General features: G+C 51.1%; 3 protein-coding genes across 3 annotated transcripts; 2 read left to right on the forward strand and 1 right to left on the reverse strand.

Moving 5' to 3' along the window:
* Positions 1–2,083: 2,083 nt before the first annotated feature.
* Positions 2,084–6,694, reverse strand: BROUX77_004456 (uncharacterized protein; the record flags this gene model as incomplete). The annotated part of the gene is made up of 1 exon (XM_073749220.1): positions 2,084–6,694. The coding sequence occupies one exon, from the start codon at positions 6,692–6,694 to the stop codon at positions 2,084–2,086; it is 4,611 nt and encodes a 1,536-aa protein (XP_073604913.1).
* A 4,257-nt stretch (positions 6,695–10,951) lies between these two features.
* BROUX77_004457 (uncharacterized protein) lies at positions 10,952–12,195 on the forward strand (the record flags this gene model as incomplete). The annotated part of the gene is made up of 2 exons (XM_073749221.1): positions 10,952–11,732; positions 11,801–12,195. 2 exons carry the CDS (start codon positions 10,952–10,954, stop codon positions 12,193–12,195), a joined length of 1,176 nt encoding a protein of 391 aa, XP_073604914.1.
* Positions 12,196–12,800: 605 nt separating this feature from the next.
* On the forward strand, positions 12,801–14,117 carry BROUX77_004458 (uncharacterized protein; the record flags this gene model as incomplete). Its single annotated transcript, XM_073749223.1, has 1 exon — positions 12,801–14,117. One exon carries the CDS (start codon positions 12,801–12,803, stop codon positions 14,115–14,117), a length of 1,317 nt encoding a protein of 438 aa, XP_073604915.1.
* Between the last annotated feature and the right edge of the window lie 22 nt (positions 14,118–14,139).

Consider the following 14,139-nt stretch of genomic DNA (forward strand, 5'->3'; position numbering starts at 1 on the left):
ACGAGGTGTTGGTTAGTCCAAAAAGGAGCCACTCGATGTCGTTTGACATTGTCAAAGAATGAAACTCTCCCCGTAATCGGCTTGAAACAACGCACAATATGCTTGCGGAGCAAGAACTGGCTCAGAAGAAAACATGGACAACCACAAGTCCAAGCCACAGGGTTTGTATGATACATGTGGATATTGACGTCGATCTCCTCGTTCGACGTTGAGAGCTTATTCCATTCAGCTTTGGAACCTTTACGCCAGTGAACGATTCCGAAGCGATGATTCCGTGACATAATCGCGTTCATTCGATTCACGGCGGGTGGAGCTACGCGACCAAGGACAACCCATACGACAAGGTCGATTCGCGGCCGGTTGAAGCGATGGAGAAAGTCATGCTTGATGAGTCGCCAATGAGACTCCACGATCATCGTTGTTTTCAACACTGGAATCTCTTTTGCGTTTGCCGAACGCGCCCAAAGTACACACTGTTCAGGTCGATACCAATTCACAAATAGATACGCCCAAAGGCGAAAATAGCCTCATGAAAAGCACCACTCGTACACATCTGTTATGCACTTCCGGTAGATTGCTTGCGCATTGTAAATGGTACCTCTCTCATCTGGCAAAAGGGGTGCATGTTCAAATGACGCGAAAAAAGATCCAAGATCCCATCTTTGTCCTGACGGGAGAGAGCTTCAAGCCTGTCTTTCTCCGCAAACTCAACGCGGTTCTTGCAATCAAAAGTCTCGTATCGATGAGGACCATCGGGGCGTTGATTTGGCGCTGAACCCCAGCAAATCTCAAGATGCGGTACAAGCTTTTGGGCTTCTTCTGGGCGATACCTGCTTTGCGTTTTGGTTTTCGTGCTATCACTCATTTTCACTTTGACAGCACGTTTTGCGTGCCAGTAGCAGAGCTGGATTGTTGACTCTGGGAAGACTGACTTGATGGCAGATAGCTCTGCCAGGTCTTTATCGCAGTCAAAAAAAGAAGGCCGGAGGCTGCGATCTTTCAAAAGAGTCAAAAATTGCCGCAAGATCGCGGTAGTAGCACCTGGGTCAGAATTCTTTTTCTTTTTACGCTGTTTGTCATCTTTTTTGTCTAATACGGTTTGCAGAAAAAGATAGGCCAAGGGGATGCCAGAACCGTCCACTTCAGCCAAAACAGCATATAGGTCCATGGCAGCATTATTGGTCCCAAAAGTTGGATCAATCGCCACTTCAACTGTGACATTAACGAGTTTTTGGACCGTATCGTTGATATAGAAAGCCAAGCCTCTAACGTTACCGTGTTAGAACTTAGATGCCTTCACATTTGACTGTTCTTGAAGCAACACTCGAGCGGAGACGAACTGATCAGGGTCTCGCTGCCACAATTGCTGGTTAGCCTTTCTCCACCAATAGTAGACTTGAGGCTGTGTGACATTCTCAAACCCGTAGACTTTTTGAGCCAGCAAGTCGCGATAAATTTCGGCCGGGGTGCGTGAGGCAATGCGGTCTACAATAAACGCAAAAGCCTCATCTGATAGATCAAGGTTGACATATGAAGGGTGATGTTTGTGTTTTAACACAAAATGGAGAAGTCGACTTTCCATGTCAACCTTTAACTTCAGATTGCCATGGCAAGCAAATCGCTTCATCTGCCTCCTGTCTCGTTGGGCTTGTTCTGTTCCTTTGTTCCGTTGCAAAGAAGAGTCCTGGCAGTAATAAAACCAGTAGGAGACTGACGAAATACATTTGTACAGATTTTTGTAAGCAAAGCGGTAGCCGGAATAATCCCTAATCAATTCCACCTCAACAGACGACGAATTATCGCCTTCGGCATCTGATTAGAAAATAAGACGCGTGAAATTTGGAATTGTGGGTCCGTGTCGTCTCGAGCGGAGGACCTTAAATTTTGTAGAAGTTAATGAAAGTATATATTATAAGCAAATAAACTGAAGCTAGCAAAATCGCGATGAGGAGAAAAACTTCCAAGTCCACATCTTCTAAGTACCTGCTTGTACCCTTTATATAGGTACGAGCTAGGTTCAGTTAGACCCACTCCATGAGTCACATTGAGGGGAGGGGTTCACCAATCATTTGGCCTATGTTGGTTATGTGTCCGAGACCACGTGACCGGGTAACCCTGAGCGCCTCGCAACACCCCCCCTTCTACCAACGGTAGAACCATCTGCCACGATAACAGCTTCATGAGGTGGGGTGTCGGGGTCGACTCCGCCGAACAACACGCTGTTGTACTTGTCGACTAGGGGGGCAGACAGCGGCTTGGTCAGGGCATCAGCGATCTGGTGCTTAGTGTCCACATACTTGAGAGAGATCGTTCCGTCGGCCACTTTGTCACGGACGTAGAAATGGTCGGCCGTGAAGTGTCTAGAGGCTCTTGAGGTGGAGTCGGGTCGATTTGCTGTGATTAGAGCTCCCTTGTTGTCAGCGTGACCGACGAGCTCTATATCGTGGCCTATATGGGCCGCAAAGGCTTTCACGTAGGAAGCTGCTGACGTGGCGTCGGACATCGCGACTGTCTCGGCTTCGTGAGTACTTTTAGCTATCACAGTTTGGCGCTTGGATCCCCAAAGGACAGGACCGCCCGCAAGGTAAATCAGGTAGCCGGAGGTAGATTTGGCATCGGGTCCATCTACCCAAGTGGCGTCTGAGTAAACGTACGCCTTGATGGGACCTTTTGAAAGCTTTGCTGGGGCTGTGTACGTGATCCTCAAAGTCTTCGTAGCGCTCATGTATCGTAGTAGATGGCTTAGGAGTTTGCCGTGCGAAAGTCTAGGTTTGTTAAAGGCGGACGCTAGAAGACCTACTGCGACTGCAATGTCGGGTCTAGTCATAACGCGCACGTACATCAGGCGCCCTACCAGGCGCCGATATCTGCTCGCTGAGACTTTGTCCATGGCGACGTCGAGGGGATCATCGGGTCTCTGCTGCCACGGGTTGGACATGGGCAGGGGAGCGGGTGTATCTATGGGTTGGCATGCTGACATACCGGCCTCCTCCAGGATACTGTCTATCAGATGGATCTGATCAAGTGTGACAGAGTTGGGGTTGAAAGCTAGCCTGATTCCTAACAGCCATTTCGGTACCTCGGTGAGTTGACCGTGAAATCTGTCCAAGAGTTGCGCCTCGAACCTCTTAACGGTAGCTTCGTCTGGTCCGTCGTAAAGGCAGTCATCGATGTGTGTGCACACATTCACGTCCATGCCGTCGTGTCTGTAGGTGGCAGGATCGCATGGGACTTGCTTAAAACCGAGAGATATGAGATACTCTTTTAAGACCTTTTGCCACTCGTGGCCACTCTGCTTGAGCCCATACAAGGTGCGATTCAACTTTATCACCATGCCTGGTTTGTAGCCAAATTGTTCGGCGAGCTGTGGATGTCTGTCAAAGTAGTCGCGTAGCTCCCTTGGGGCGGAAAGGTAGACGTCCTCCTGAACGATACCATGGAGGTAGGCGGCAGTGATGTCGAACTGTCTCAGGACGCGTCCTTTCATTGTTGCTGTCGCTATGAGGATCCTCCAGGAATCAGAATGAGCAGTCGACGCGAAAGTTTCACCATAGTCGATTCCTTCTCGTTGCATGTCACCTCGTGCGACAAGGCGCGCCTTGTATCTGCCGTCGGTCTTGATCTTGAAGACCCATCGAAGACCGATGAGTCTCTGCCCGTGGGGTTTCTCGACGAACTCGAATACGTTATATGAAAGCATGGCCTCAATCTCTTTGTCTATAGCTAGAGCCCATTTGTTGCTCATGCCTATAGCTTGTTGGGGGGAATTCGGTTCCGAGTATGTGGCCATGGTGTATAGGAACTCGGCATGGGGATGATCGTTGGAAATGACTGCCACAATTTCGTCTTTGTCGTACATGCTAGAGGAGAATATGTTCTTTCCGCCGGAGCTGGCATGGGAGGGGTTGGGTCTCAGCTCTTTCTTTGTGGGACGGAGTGTTCCCATGGGGCGAGAGACGAGGCTTGCGGTGATTTCGGGGATTTTCTCAGTCATTCTCATGTCGGACGTTTTGTGTATTTTACCCCAAGCTTCGAAATACACGGTATAGACGTGCGTACCTTCGTGTCCTATGACAATAGCCTCAAGTCCTTCTGGGTTGATCTTCGGGATGTGTAGTCTAGCGGCCTCTGCATCTGATAGCTTAACGAAGCACCTGGTTCCTAGTGGACGCCAATGGCCGATGCTTGGGACTGGTGGTGGCTCCCGGTTGGCCAGCCGAGCAATTTCACAGTCCCATCTACGTGTGGCTGAGGTATCGCTGTTCTGAGGTACAACCGTGTTAATCTTGTCGATAATGGACGGTAGAGCTACGTCCCAGCAGTCGGGTGGAAGGCCGTCGGCAATGGCTACCCGCATTCTCTTGATCACCTCTTGCACTGTGCGTTCGGCGGTACCGTTGTGCGCTGGGGAGTACGGTGGTGAAGTGATCACTACGATTCCATTGTGGGAAGCCCAAGTTTTGACCTTGTTGATGTTGACATCTGTACCGTTGTCTAGCATCAGCTTGACTGGTTTGCGTCCGGTTTGGTTGGCCCACACCTTCAGTTTCTCTATTATGATGTCACCAGCTTTCTTGGTGACCTTCGGGATAGGAACTGCATTGCTGTATTTTGTGAACTCATCAGTAAATACGACAAAGTACTTGCAGTCGTTGATTGAAGTCCATCCGGTGTTGGCTACATCTATGTGAATGCAATCCATTACTGCATAAACTGGAGGGCGTTCATCTTGAGGGGAGAAGCGAATAGACTTGGCCTTCAAACAAACCTGACAAGCCCAGGACTCAGAAAACCTTGGATTATCAATTAGGGACCCGCGCGTATTAGCGATTGTCTTTATCAGTGAGGCATCGCTTATGTGTCCGCAGCGAGCATGCATGACCCGAGTCAATTGCCCTTTTGTGAGGGTAGCCGGCAAATCTTGGGGAACATCGGGGTGGTAAGTGGTAACTTGGTAAAGAGCATCGGCTGGTTCTTGAGCCTCGAGATTGGCTACGACTATATCGGCAGGGTTGGGGTTTTTAGATGCCGGCCAAGAAGCTGAAATTACCCTTGGTTGAAACTTGAATTTCTCGTCGAGAGTAGCAACGATTCTTTTGTTGATGATAAGTTTGCGCCCGCACAGAATGCCTTTGCGCTCGTCCCATCTTGGCACAGAAAAGATGTTGATGGGGGCACTTGGTATTAAAAGAACGTCATCCAGATTGATTGTCATGTTAGACTCTTGGAGAAGTATCACAACTTTGCCTTTCTTGTGGGCAGTCACCAAACCATTGCCGGTTGCTACACGTATATTAACATCCACTACACTACCAGAAGCAAAATCCTCCTCACACCGCACAACATGCGTCGAAGCTCCGGTGTCAGCCAGCCAGTCTAAGCATCTGTCATTGGATGAGTTAGTTTCTGGATTCTTGGTAGGAGGGTTGTTGGTGGAGCATGATGGGGCAATGACATGGTTGGAGAATTGCGTGAGGAGGTGTTGAACGGAGTCAACCTTTGTATACTCACAAATAGTGTTATCTTCTCCCATGACGTTGAGGGATGTGTCCCCAGAAGACCTGTTGCGTTTTGCATGGGCCGCCCTCTTTGCCTCCATCCGCGCTTCGATCTTGCGAACGTCGCGCTTCTTGGTGCAGTTGTTGGAGTGGTGACCAAACTCTTCGCAATTGTAGCATCCTCCCTTTTTGCGTGCTGTGTTGGAGGATGCGGCCTTTCTGGGGGCCTGAACAGGGATGGGAGCTTTGGCGTAGTGAGCTATTGTTCCCATGTAATTTAGGTGGCTGATTACATCAAACCAGTTGCTCCTGTCGCAGAGCGAGCTGGCCAGCTCGGGGAAATATTGGAGGACGACAGACACCAGGTCAGACCGCTTTTTCTGTGGCGTGAGGGAGACCCCGAGGGAGGTGGCCTCGGCAGCAAGGTCCTCGAACCGGAGAACCATCTTGTGTAGGTTCTCTCCAGGTAGGAAGCGAAACCTCCGAAACTTCTCGTCGAAGATTTCCTGGCTCTGGGACATCCTGCCAGCGGTCTCGTTCCGAAGAACCTCTACAGCCTCGGCGAAGTCATAAATGTCCCCGAGTTTGGATAGGAGATCCTGGGAGACAGTGGATCTCAACAGGATCAAAAGTCGCTCGTGGACTTCCTCGTGGACCAGCTGCACATCCTCAACGCGCAAGCGGAGCTCCCAAAGAGACCGAACAACAGAACCGTGCCAGTTCGACCAGTTTCTGGGGCCAGAGAGAATAGCCTCGCCAGAGATGAAGAAAGACCAGTTCTTGCGTTCGAGGATTTCCATAGTGACCTTAGAGGCTCGGTCACTACGTTCTTGACGCTCTAGATCCAGAGCGTCCTTGGCCTGATCAGCTTGATACTTGGCCGCGGTGAGAAGCTCAACTTGGAGCCTCAACTGTTCGATTGTTTCCGCCATGTCTGCGGAGGCGGAATCGGGAACCGCCGTGGAAGGTTGTGGGACCATCTTGGTTGACTGACAGATGGTGATGTCAGCGAGGCTGTCTCCTGAGGAGTGTGCGTCGCCCGGTTGGTCGTTGGGGTCTTCAGAATCGGAAGACGACGATGGAAGGTCAGACGGTGCCGCTGGGGGAGCCTGAGAGCTTGAAATAGCAGCGCCTGCTTCGGAGTTGGCGTGCTGTGAAAGAAGTAATCTCTGCGCTTCGGCTCTGGTGATGGGCATTACCGGTCGGGCAGGGCTTGGACGAAGTGAGAGATAAACGTTGCGGTTTTCAGGAAAAACGCAGGCTCATAACCTGTAGAAGTTAATGAAAGTATATATTATAAGCAAATAAACTGAAGCTAGCAAAATCGCGATGAGGAGAAAAACTTCCAAGTCCACATCTTCTAAGTACCTGCTTGTACCCTTTATATAGGTACGAGCTAGGTTCAGTTAGACCCACTCCATGAGTCACATTGAGGGGAGGGGTTCACCAATCATTTGGCCTATGTTGGTTATGTGTCCGAGACCACGTGACCGGGTAACCCTGAGCGCCTCGCAACAAATTTCCGTCCGATAACCAATCCGGCGTCGTGTAATCGTAGTGATTTTGGTGGACGATAAATGTAGTCAAGTCAAGTCAATAGGGTTAGATGCTTAACCCGCAACCCCACTATTTTTCATGAAAAAAAAGTCGGCTTCAACGTCATTCAGCTGCGCAAGCTAAGGCTTCGTGAAGAATAATTATCTCGACTGCCTGTGCCGAATTGACTCGAACGAATACGAAACCGACGTTGAATCCTCAAGATACTCCTTTTCCGATACAAAACTCTTTTTTTTTTACAAAAATGGCTCCTCGTGGTATCACCGGCCCCGGCTACAGAGTGGCCCCCCGCGGCTTCTTTGGCTCGACCTACGACATTCTCACGAGCTCTGAGAACGCGTCTGTGGTGCGCGGCATTACTGTCTTTGGTGTATGTGCTACTGGATACACCGAGATAACGCAAGAGGCTGCTGTGTAGCTCATGTTAGATTGGATGCGGTTGTACTGACAAGATGATGTCTAGGTTGCTGTTGCTTTCTTCGCGAGTGGTCTAGGTGACTTGTTTGTTCCTAGGTGAGTTGTCCTTCAGACTTGGACATTTATATTAGCATAGGCAGCTCATGTATTGTGGGCTGGTTTGTGTCTACATCTAATGGTCTTGGATATGAGTGATTGATTCGAAGCTAACCGATGGACTTGTGGGAGTATAGCCAGTAAGAATCGACGACATGAAAGACGAGATGAAAGCGGAATAAGAATCGTAATCGACAGGTTCACGTTTAACGAGTCTTTGTTTCTAAACGTCAAGCCCGTTTCGACAGAGCTAGCATCACGGCATTTGAGCGCTTGTGTGCTGGAACGTACGGCTGGCTAGTTTAGGTTGCGAGCGGTGCGGTTATCCCCCGCTGTGTATGAATACACGCACCGCAAAGGGTGTAGAGGCTAGAGGCTGTCATAGTTGGGACAGCGGTACGAAGATTTGCTTGTATTATTAACTTGGGTCTTGTGGTTTCCTGTCATTATGAGACGGGCACTGTGAACCCTATGCTTGAGTGTTTCTGCTTTGGGAGATGAATGGAATTTCTCTATGTTTTAGGTGCTTGTTCAAACGACAATGTGTATATTTTTGCTTCCTTAGATTTGCCTTGGCCAATATGACACAAGCCAGAATCACGCGCATCCCAATGTTCCAACCGCTCTCTGGATGAAAAGACGGTCGGTGACTCCGAGTTCTTGGAATCGAGTGTTCACTGCGGAGTACCTTCATGTAAATGACCGCAGAGAAACTGGTACAGAGACAAGGACCTGGAGATAATGGCGAAGCTACGCAACACAGGGCCTGTATTGCTGACCCGGGAAGTGGGTGAGGTTTGATGTGATAGGGGAACCAAGTGAAAGCTAAACTGAATATCATTGGGCGTCACCCGAGCGTGGAGATTCAATGAAGATGAGCTACAGTTTGACCGTGAGCTGCACTGTGACTGTGCCGCGTAGTGTGATACGTGTGATGGTTGGTTAACGAACGTATGGGAATACAAGTGCTGTATAGGCTCAACTGTGCACACAGACATAGTTCATCTTTATGCTTATATCCTGGTATGGCCGGTCAGCAAGACTTCAAGCGGCCTAGATCAGGCCCAGAACTACAGGGCTAAGCTAGCACAGATATGAAGACAACAAAGGCGGGGCGCAACTAAGTCTGGCCAAGGGGCCAGGCCGGGACGAAGGAGGGTGTTTCCGGCCTAAAAAACGCATAGCGCACAAATAGCCCGCGGCTATCTTGCCCGCACGTGTGTAATCCTCACACTGGGAGGTCAAAGATTATGCAGGAGCTTCAAGAAACATGGATAGAGGTTGTGTGAAGGTGGTGTACGCCATTGGGGCTGGAGTCAGAGCTGGACAGTAAGTTGCAGCCGGCCGCAGTCCTGGGGGCAGTCAAGGGTTGCAGAAGTGGCCAGAGGTGCGCGATGCTAGGCCTTCCCTGTCATGCAGCAAGAGTTGTAGTAGGTCGCAGAGAACCACGGGTAAAGAGCCAAGCAAAGGGAGGATGGTGCCACTACCCACAGCAGCGATGCAGTGCAGGACAGCACGGGAGGGGGCGGCGGGAAGCACAAGTCCGTGGGCGAGTACCGAGCCAGAGAAGGCTCCTGGAGGGCCGACGAGCTGTCTGGAGCGACGTGACAGAGCACAGGAGCTTCGGTGTCTTCATAGACATCTTGACGAGCGCTGGCCGACTGCCGGGACATGTCTGCAAGCAATATCAGGAAGAGACTAGGCCTGGCGGCCAGCTTTAGACGAGCCATGCCAAGCAGCGCAAGAAACAGGAGTAGATCCCTGGATCACAACAGAGCTCCTGGCACATCCAAGACAGCATTATTACGAATTTATCGCGAGGCTTTGCGTGTCTCCAGGCTCGGATCGGCGAATAGCAGTCAAGGTCCCCGACCCCACATCGGAGAACAATGTTAAGCGGGCCCCACTTTTCGCCAGAACAATAGCAAGCGAGAACGACGTCTGGTGGCCCAAAAGGGAAAGACCCTGGCCAAAAGCGACAGGGGCCGGCCAGCGATATAAAAGCAGACTGATATTAGTTGACGACGCAGGGAAAAAAACAAGAAAAAAAGAAAAATGTCGGAATAAAGCGAGCTTGCAGGCGGGACGCACTGGCGGCTTTGCTTCTCGCTGGGCGGCTGCCCGCAAACTGGCGCCAGTGAGCTGCGCGCTATATTCCGGCATTTCCTTTTGCCTGCGTCCTTTAGTGGCACTGACTGTGTTGGCTGCTTGCTAGTCCTGGCTTCTCGCCCGCCTCTCCTCTGCCCATCCATCCTCCGCCGCCCTAGTTGCCTCTCACCTCCACTCTTGTGCTTCCGCAGACTTACATGCCGCCGTCATTTTCAGGCCCAGCCGCTTGCTAAAGCCGGTTCGACAAGGGATCTGACAGCACAGCACACCCACACAGCAGAAAATAACCCAGGCCGCAGATAAACTAAACTGAGACTGCAAGTCACGCTCCCTCCCCTCCTCAAGCACCAAGCACACGAATGCACCCACACAGAGCAACCCGGCCATGAAGCGGTAGTATTTCTTTCAAGCATCCCGTCTGTCTTTGAAGCCGTTGCTTTGTTTGACTTGTCAGCACTTGCAAGTCGTCTAACGGGCCTTGCCTTTTAATCTCCGGCCGTGCCTTTTTCTTCCCCTCTACCCTTTCCTATTCATCTGAGACTGCCGTTGGCCATCTCAGCTGCTGAGACACTCTTAACTATCCTCACCGTTTCAATACCGTCCTGCTCGTCATACTGTGGGTAACATCTTGCATCTCACATCGTCATTGCGATCTATCAGTGCGCCCAGCTCTTCAGGACGAAGCCTGAAACTGTAGTCTTACTGTGAGATCCAGACAATCTGGTTCCTATTTCCCATTGATTGGGTATACTACGACACGGACAAGTGGTGCTTCTGGGGTAGAGAGGTCGGGGTCGTCTATCAAATACCAGCTGCTACCAGACTTTCCTCCCTGAGGATATCGTCTTGAGATATCAACTCTACGACCATCACGTTGTGCTCTTCTCATTTTCCATTTTACTGCCAGCTCTATACGACGTCTCTTGATAGAGTCCAAATCACATCCGATATTCTACCTTGTGCTCTCATCTACGTTTGATTTGTGAGGTTTGAAGACGCTCAATCTTATTTCCCGTCGCTCCATCTCATTAGCCTGAAGGACATATAATGGGCTGAGTTGCCTCCACTGGCATATCGACTTTTTGTGTTCATGCAGTATCTTCTTTCTGATCAAAAGCCTCCAAGACTGTCTTTTAAACTATTCCACTTTTTAGCTCAAGTCGAGCCTCAGTTTCTTTCACACAGAGTGAGACAATCTCCATTCTTTGACCTGTTCCCGATTGACATTCCTACCAACACCACTACTAGACCTAAAGCTACACTTTCTTCACATAATGTCCGCCGAAAGTGCCTCTCTGAGAAGCGTCGCCTTTGATCCATATACACAAGTGTTTAATTTGACGGCCTCAGACGGAGTCACTCAGTTTCCCGTGGCACTCGACATACTCAACACCGCCATCAAACGATACTACGCCCAGTGCATATCCTATGGTGTCCAGTTTGGCCTCTGCTTTGGCCTTTTGCTGTCGCTTTTGATTCTCAGCCCAACTGAGCGCATACGCAAAATTGGCGTGCGGCTGCAAATGGCCGGACTGCTGTGCAACATGCTTCGTGTGCTGTTGTTGGCTTTGTACTACACATCCAACTGGACTGAGCTGTACGACATGGCCAGCGGAGAGTATCTTCAAGTTGACGACACCGACCTGTTCAAGACAGTCAGCTCTACAGTGATGCTGCTGGTTTTGTTGGCGCTAATCGGGTGCATGTTGACGGTCCATGCTTGGTCGCTCATGCGCATGTGGGCTCCGCTGGCCAAATGGACCGCTCTCGCCATCTCGGTCGGCGTGACCATGGCCCTCCTCAGCTTCAAGATTGTCGTGGCTGTCATGTATACGCGCGCGACACTGCGCATGGAGGGGGCTTCACGCCGAGCTCAATGGCTTAGCTTTGCTTCGAACATCATGTATGCTGCAGTCATCTTTTGGTTTGCTATGCTCTTCAATGTGAAGCTGGTCACCCACCTTGTCAAGAACCGGCGCTTCCTCCCGTTGCGCAATAGACTGACGCCTATCGAGACCCTGGTGATCACAAACGGCATCATGATGATTATTCCCGGTAAGGACAAGCCTTTTTTTCTTAAATTTGCCACGTCCAACTTGGCAACTAACCCTACTTGGATCTAGTTTCCTTTGCAAGCATGTCATGGGCGGATATTTCGCACTATCTAGATGTCATCCCGTGGATGTCGACTTCGACCATTTGTGTTGTGGCCTACGGCTCACTTGCCGCCCAGCGTATCACCAATAGCACTGTGAGCAGCCTTGGCCACATTGAGTCGGCAAACATCTCGAACAACAGCAGAAGCAACTACGTCAACATTCGCAATCTGGGCTCGATGGAGACCCAGTCGCAGTTGATAACCTCTCGCAACGCCAACAGCGTCTTGAGCAGCGGCCAAAAGACTCTCGTGGGCCGGAGGGACACCTCGTCCAGAATGTCGCCCACCAAGACAGATATCGAGGCTGGAGCCGTGCTGGTGGAGCGGGATCTAGACCAGCACAGCGAGAAGCACCGGTAGACCGCCAGAGAGAGAGAGTCGGCTGATTAGTTAAGCAAGAGAGCGTAGGACGTGTGGAAAGCCCGGCAGAACCAGTCTGCTGACTGAGGTGGTGGTACAATGTTTGTGTTTGTAGAGGCACTGCTTTTAATATTCTTTACCTTGAGTCTTGTATTTTCTATATTTGATTTTGGATTCCCCCAAATAGGCAGCCCGTCTGTCGCCTACCAAGGCAATTGCCACTGCCGTGTGTGTGTGGTACCAACCTCGTTGCTGGCCGTGCCTTCCATTTCAGCATCGCTAGTTTGTGTGTTTTGATGCCGTTGCTCAGGCAAACTCTAAAGGTTCTGCCTCTTTTTTTTTCTTCAGCCTATATTTTGTCCCGCCTTGCTAGCAACACCTTTCTCGCATACTTTTTTTTCCTTTGTCACAGCACGAAAATCCAGTCACTCGCGCCGTTCAGTCTCTCAACGGTCCTGCCTCGAGCTCCTTGCTGGTCTTCTTCTGCCTGGACAGGACTCTAACGCCAGGCAATTCTCCTTCGCTTCACCTTCTCGACGCGCGCAGCGCGGCTGTGGTTCGAGTACTGTGTTGTATTCTCTATCTCATTATCGACATCTTTACCAATGGCGGCAGTATTCTTTGACCCCGAATCTGGCCTCCTGGCCAGCGTCTCGCCCGAGTCCGATGAGCGGTCTGCCTTGGCCAACGTCCCGGACTCACACGAAGCTCATCCTGTCGTGGCCCGTCCTGGTGTGAGCGCCGAGACTTGGGCTTTTAGAGCAGCTAATGGCGTCTATGAGCAACAGCCGGAGACGCCCATCATGCAGCGATCTCGTCCGCGCCCCAGACGCGACCATAGGTTCTCTTGCTACAGCTGCAGCTCGGCCTCTGATTTTGGCTCTCTGTCGCTTCTTCCTAAGCAGGAAGGCTTTACCCCCGATGTTGATACCCAGAATCATCACCAATGCGGGCCTTTTTACGGTGGCCCAGCTCAAGGCTCCACTGTCCCCTCGGCTGCTCCGTCCTACTCGACGGGGGTATCGTTTGCAGAGCCCGACTCTGCGACCGCCGCACAGATGCGGCAAAGCTCTTGTGCAACCGCACCCTCCAGGAGAGTCCGCAATGTCTCTCCGTACCCTTTCATGACTCCAGCTTCTCTCTCCCGGGTCTCCGCCTTCGACCCGCCGACTGACTCTAGCGCGTCTGATACTGCAGGCGCGGAGTCAAACTGCGGGGATGAGTCGGCCTCGTTCGCCATGGAGAGTTCCAGCCGTGGTAAAGAGGTGGCGCGCCAGCAGGGTCACAGGCGCGCAAACACGATGAGTGACTCTGGTCGTCAACGGTCCAATTCGTGGTACTCGTCTGTAGTTTCGGCAATCCGGAATGTCGGGGAGCCCAACGACGATTTTGCCAGAATTGGCATCACTGGCCAGCTGCGCCTTTCTTCCCCTTCTTCTGTTGAGCGTCGCAGAAGCTCAGGACAAGCGTTGTCGAGATTCAACACGCTTTACAGGCGCAACTCTCTGACAAACTACGCAGACATTTCGTCTCTCCTAGACGAGACTAAAAACACACAGAATATCTACGATGTCCGTAGGAACAGCGAAGAGGTGCCCAAACTTACCAATCAGCGGCAAACATCGGAAACTCGCCCTCTCGTCATGGCGCCCATCTCTTCTAGCAAGGGCAATACTAAGTCTTCCAGAAAGCCGCGCCGCACCTTGAAGAACTTATCGGAGAGCATCCTCACCAAACTTCGCCACTCGGACCAAGAAAACGCTGACCCAGCTACTGTACGCAACATGGGCCATAGACAATCGCCAATGAAGTCTGAGTACCTGTCGCAGCCGCCCCTAAACGCTGCACAATTTACGCAGGCCAAGAAAAGAGGCCACCAGAAGCGAGCGGATTCGGGATGGGGCTTGAGTTTGGGGTCCTAGTTCTCACCCCGGGCCAAACAAA

This window comes from Berkeleyomyces rouxiae, assembly GCF_048999995.1.
Source record: "Berkeleyomyces rouxiae strain 22BRR77 chromosome Unknown BrBRR77_ptg000004l, whole genome shotgun sequence".
NCBI classification, from domain to species: Eukaryota; Fungi; Ascomycota; class Sordariomycetes; order Microascales; family Ceratocystidaceae; genus Berkeleyomyces; species Berkeleyomyces rouxiae.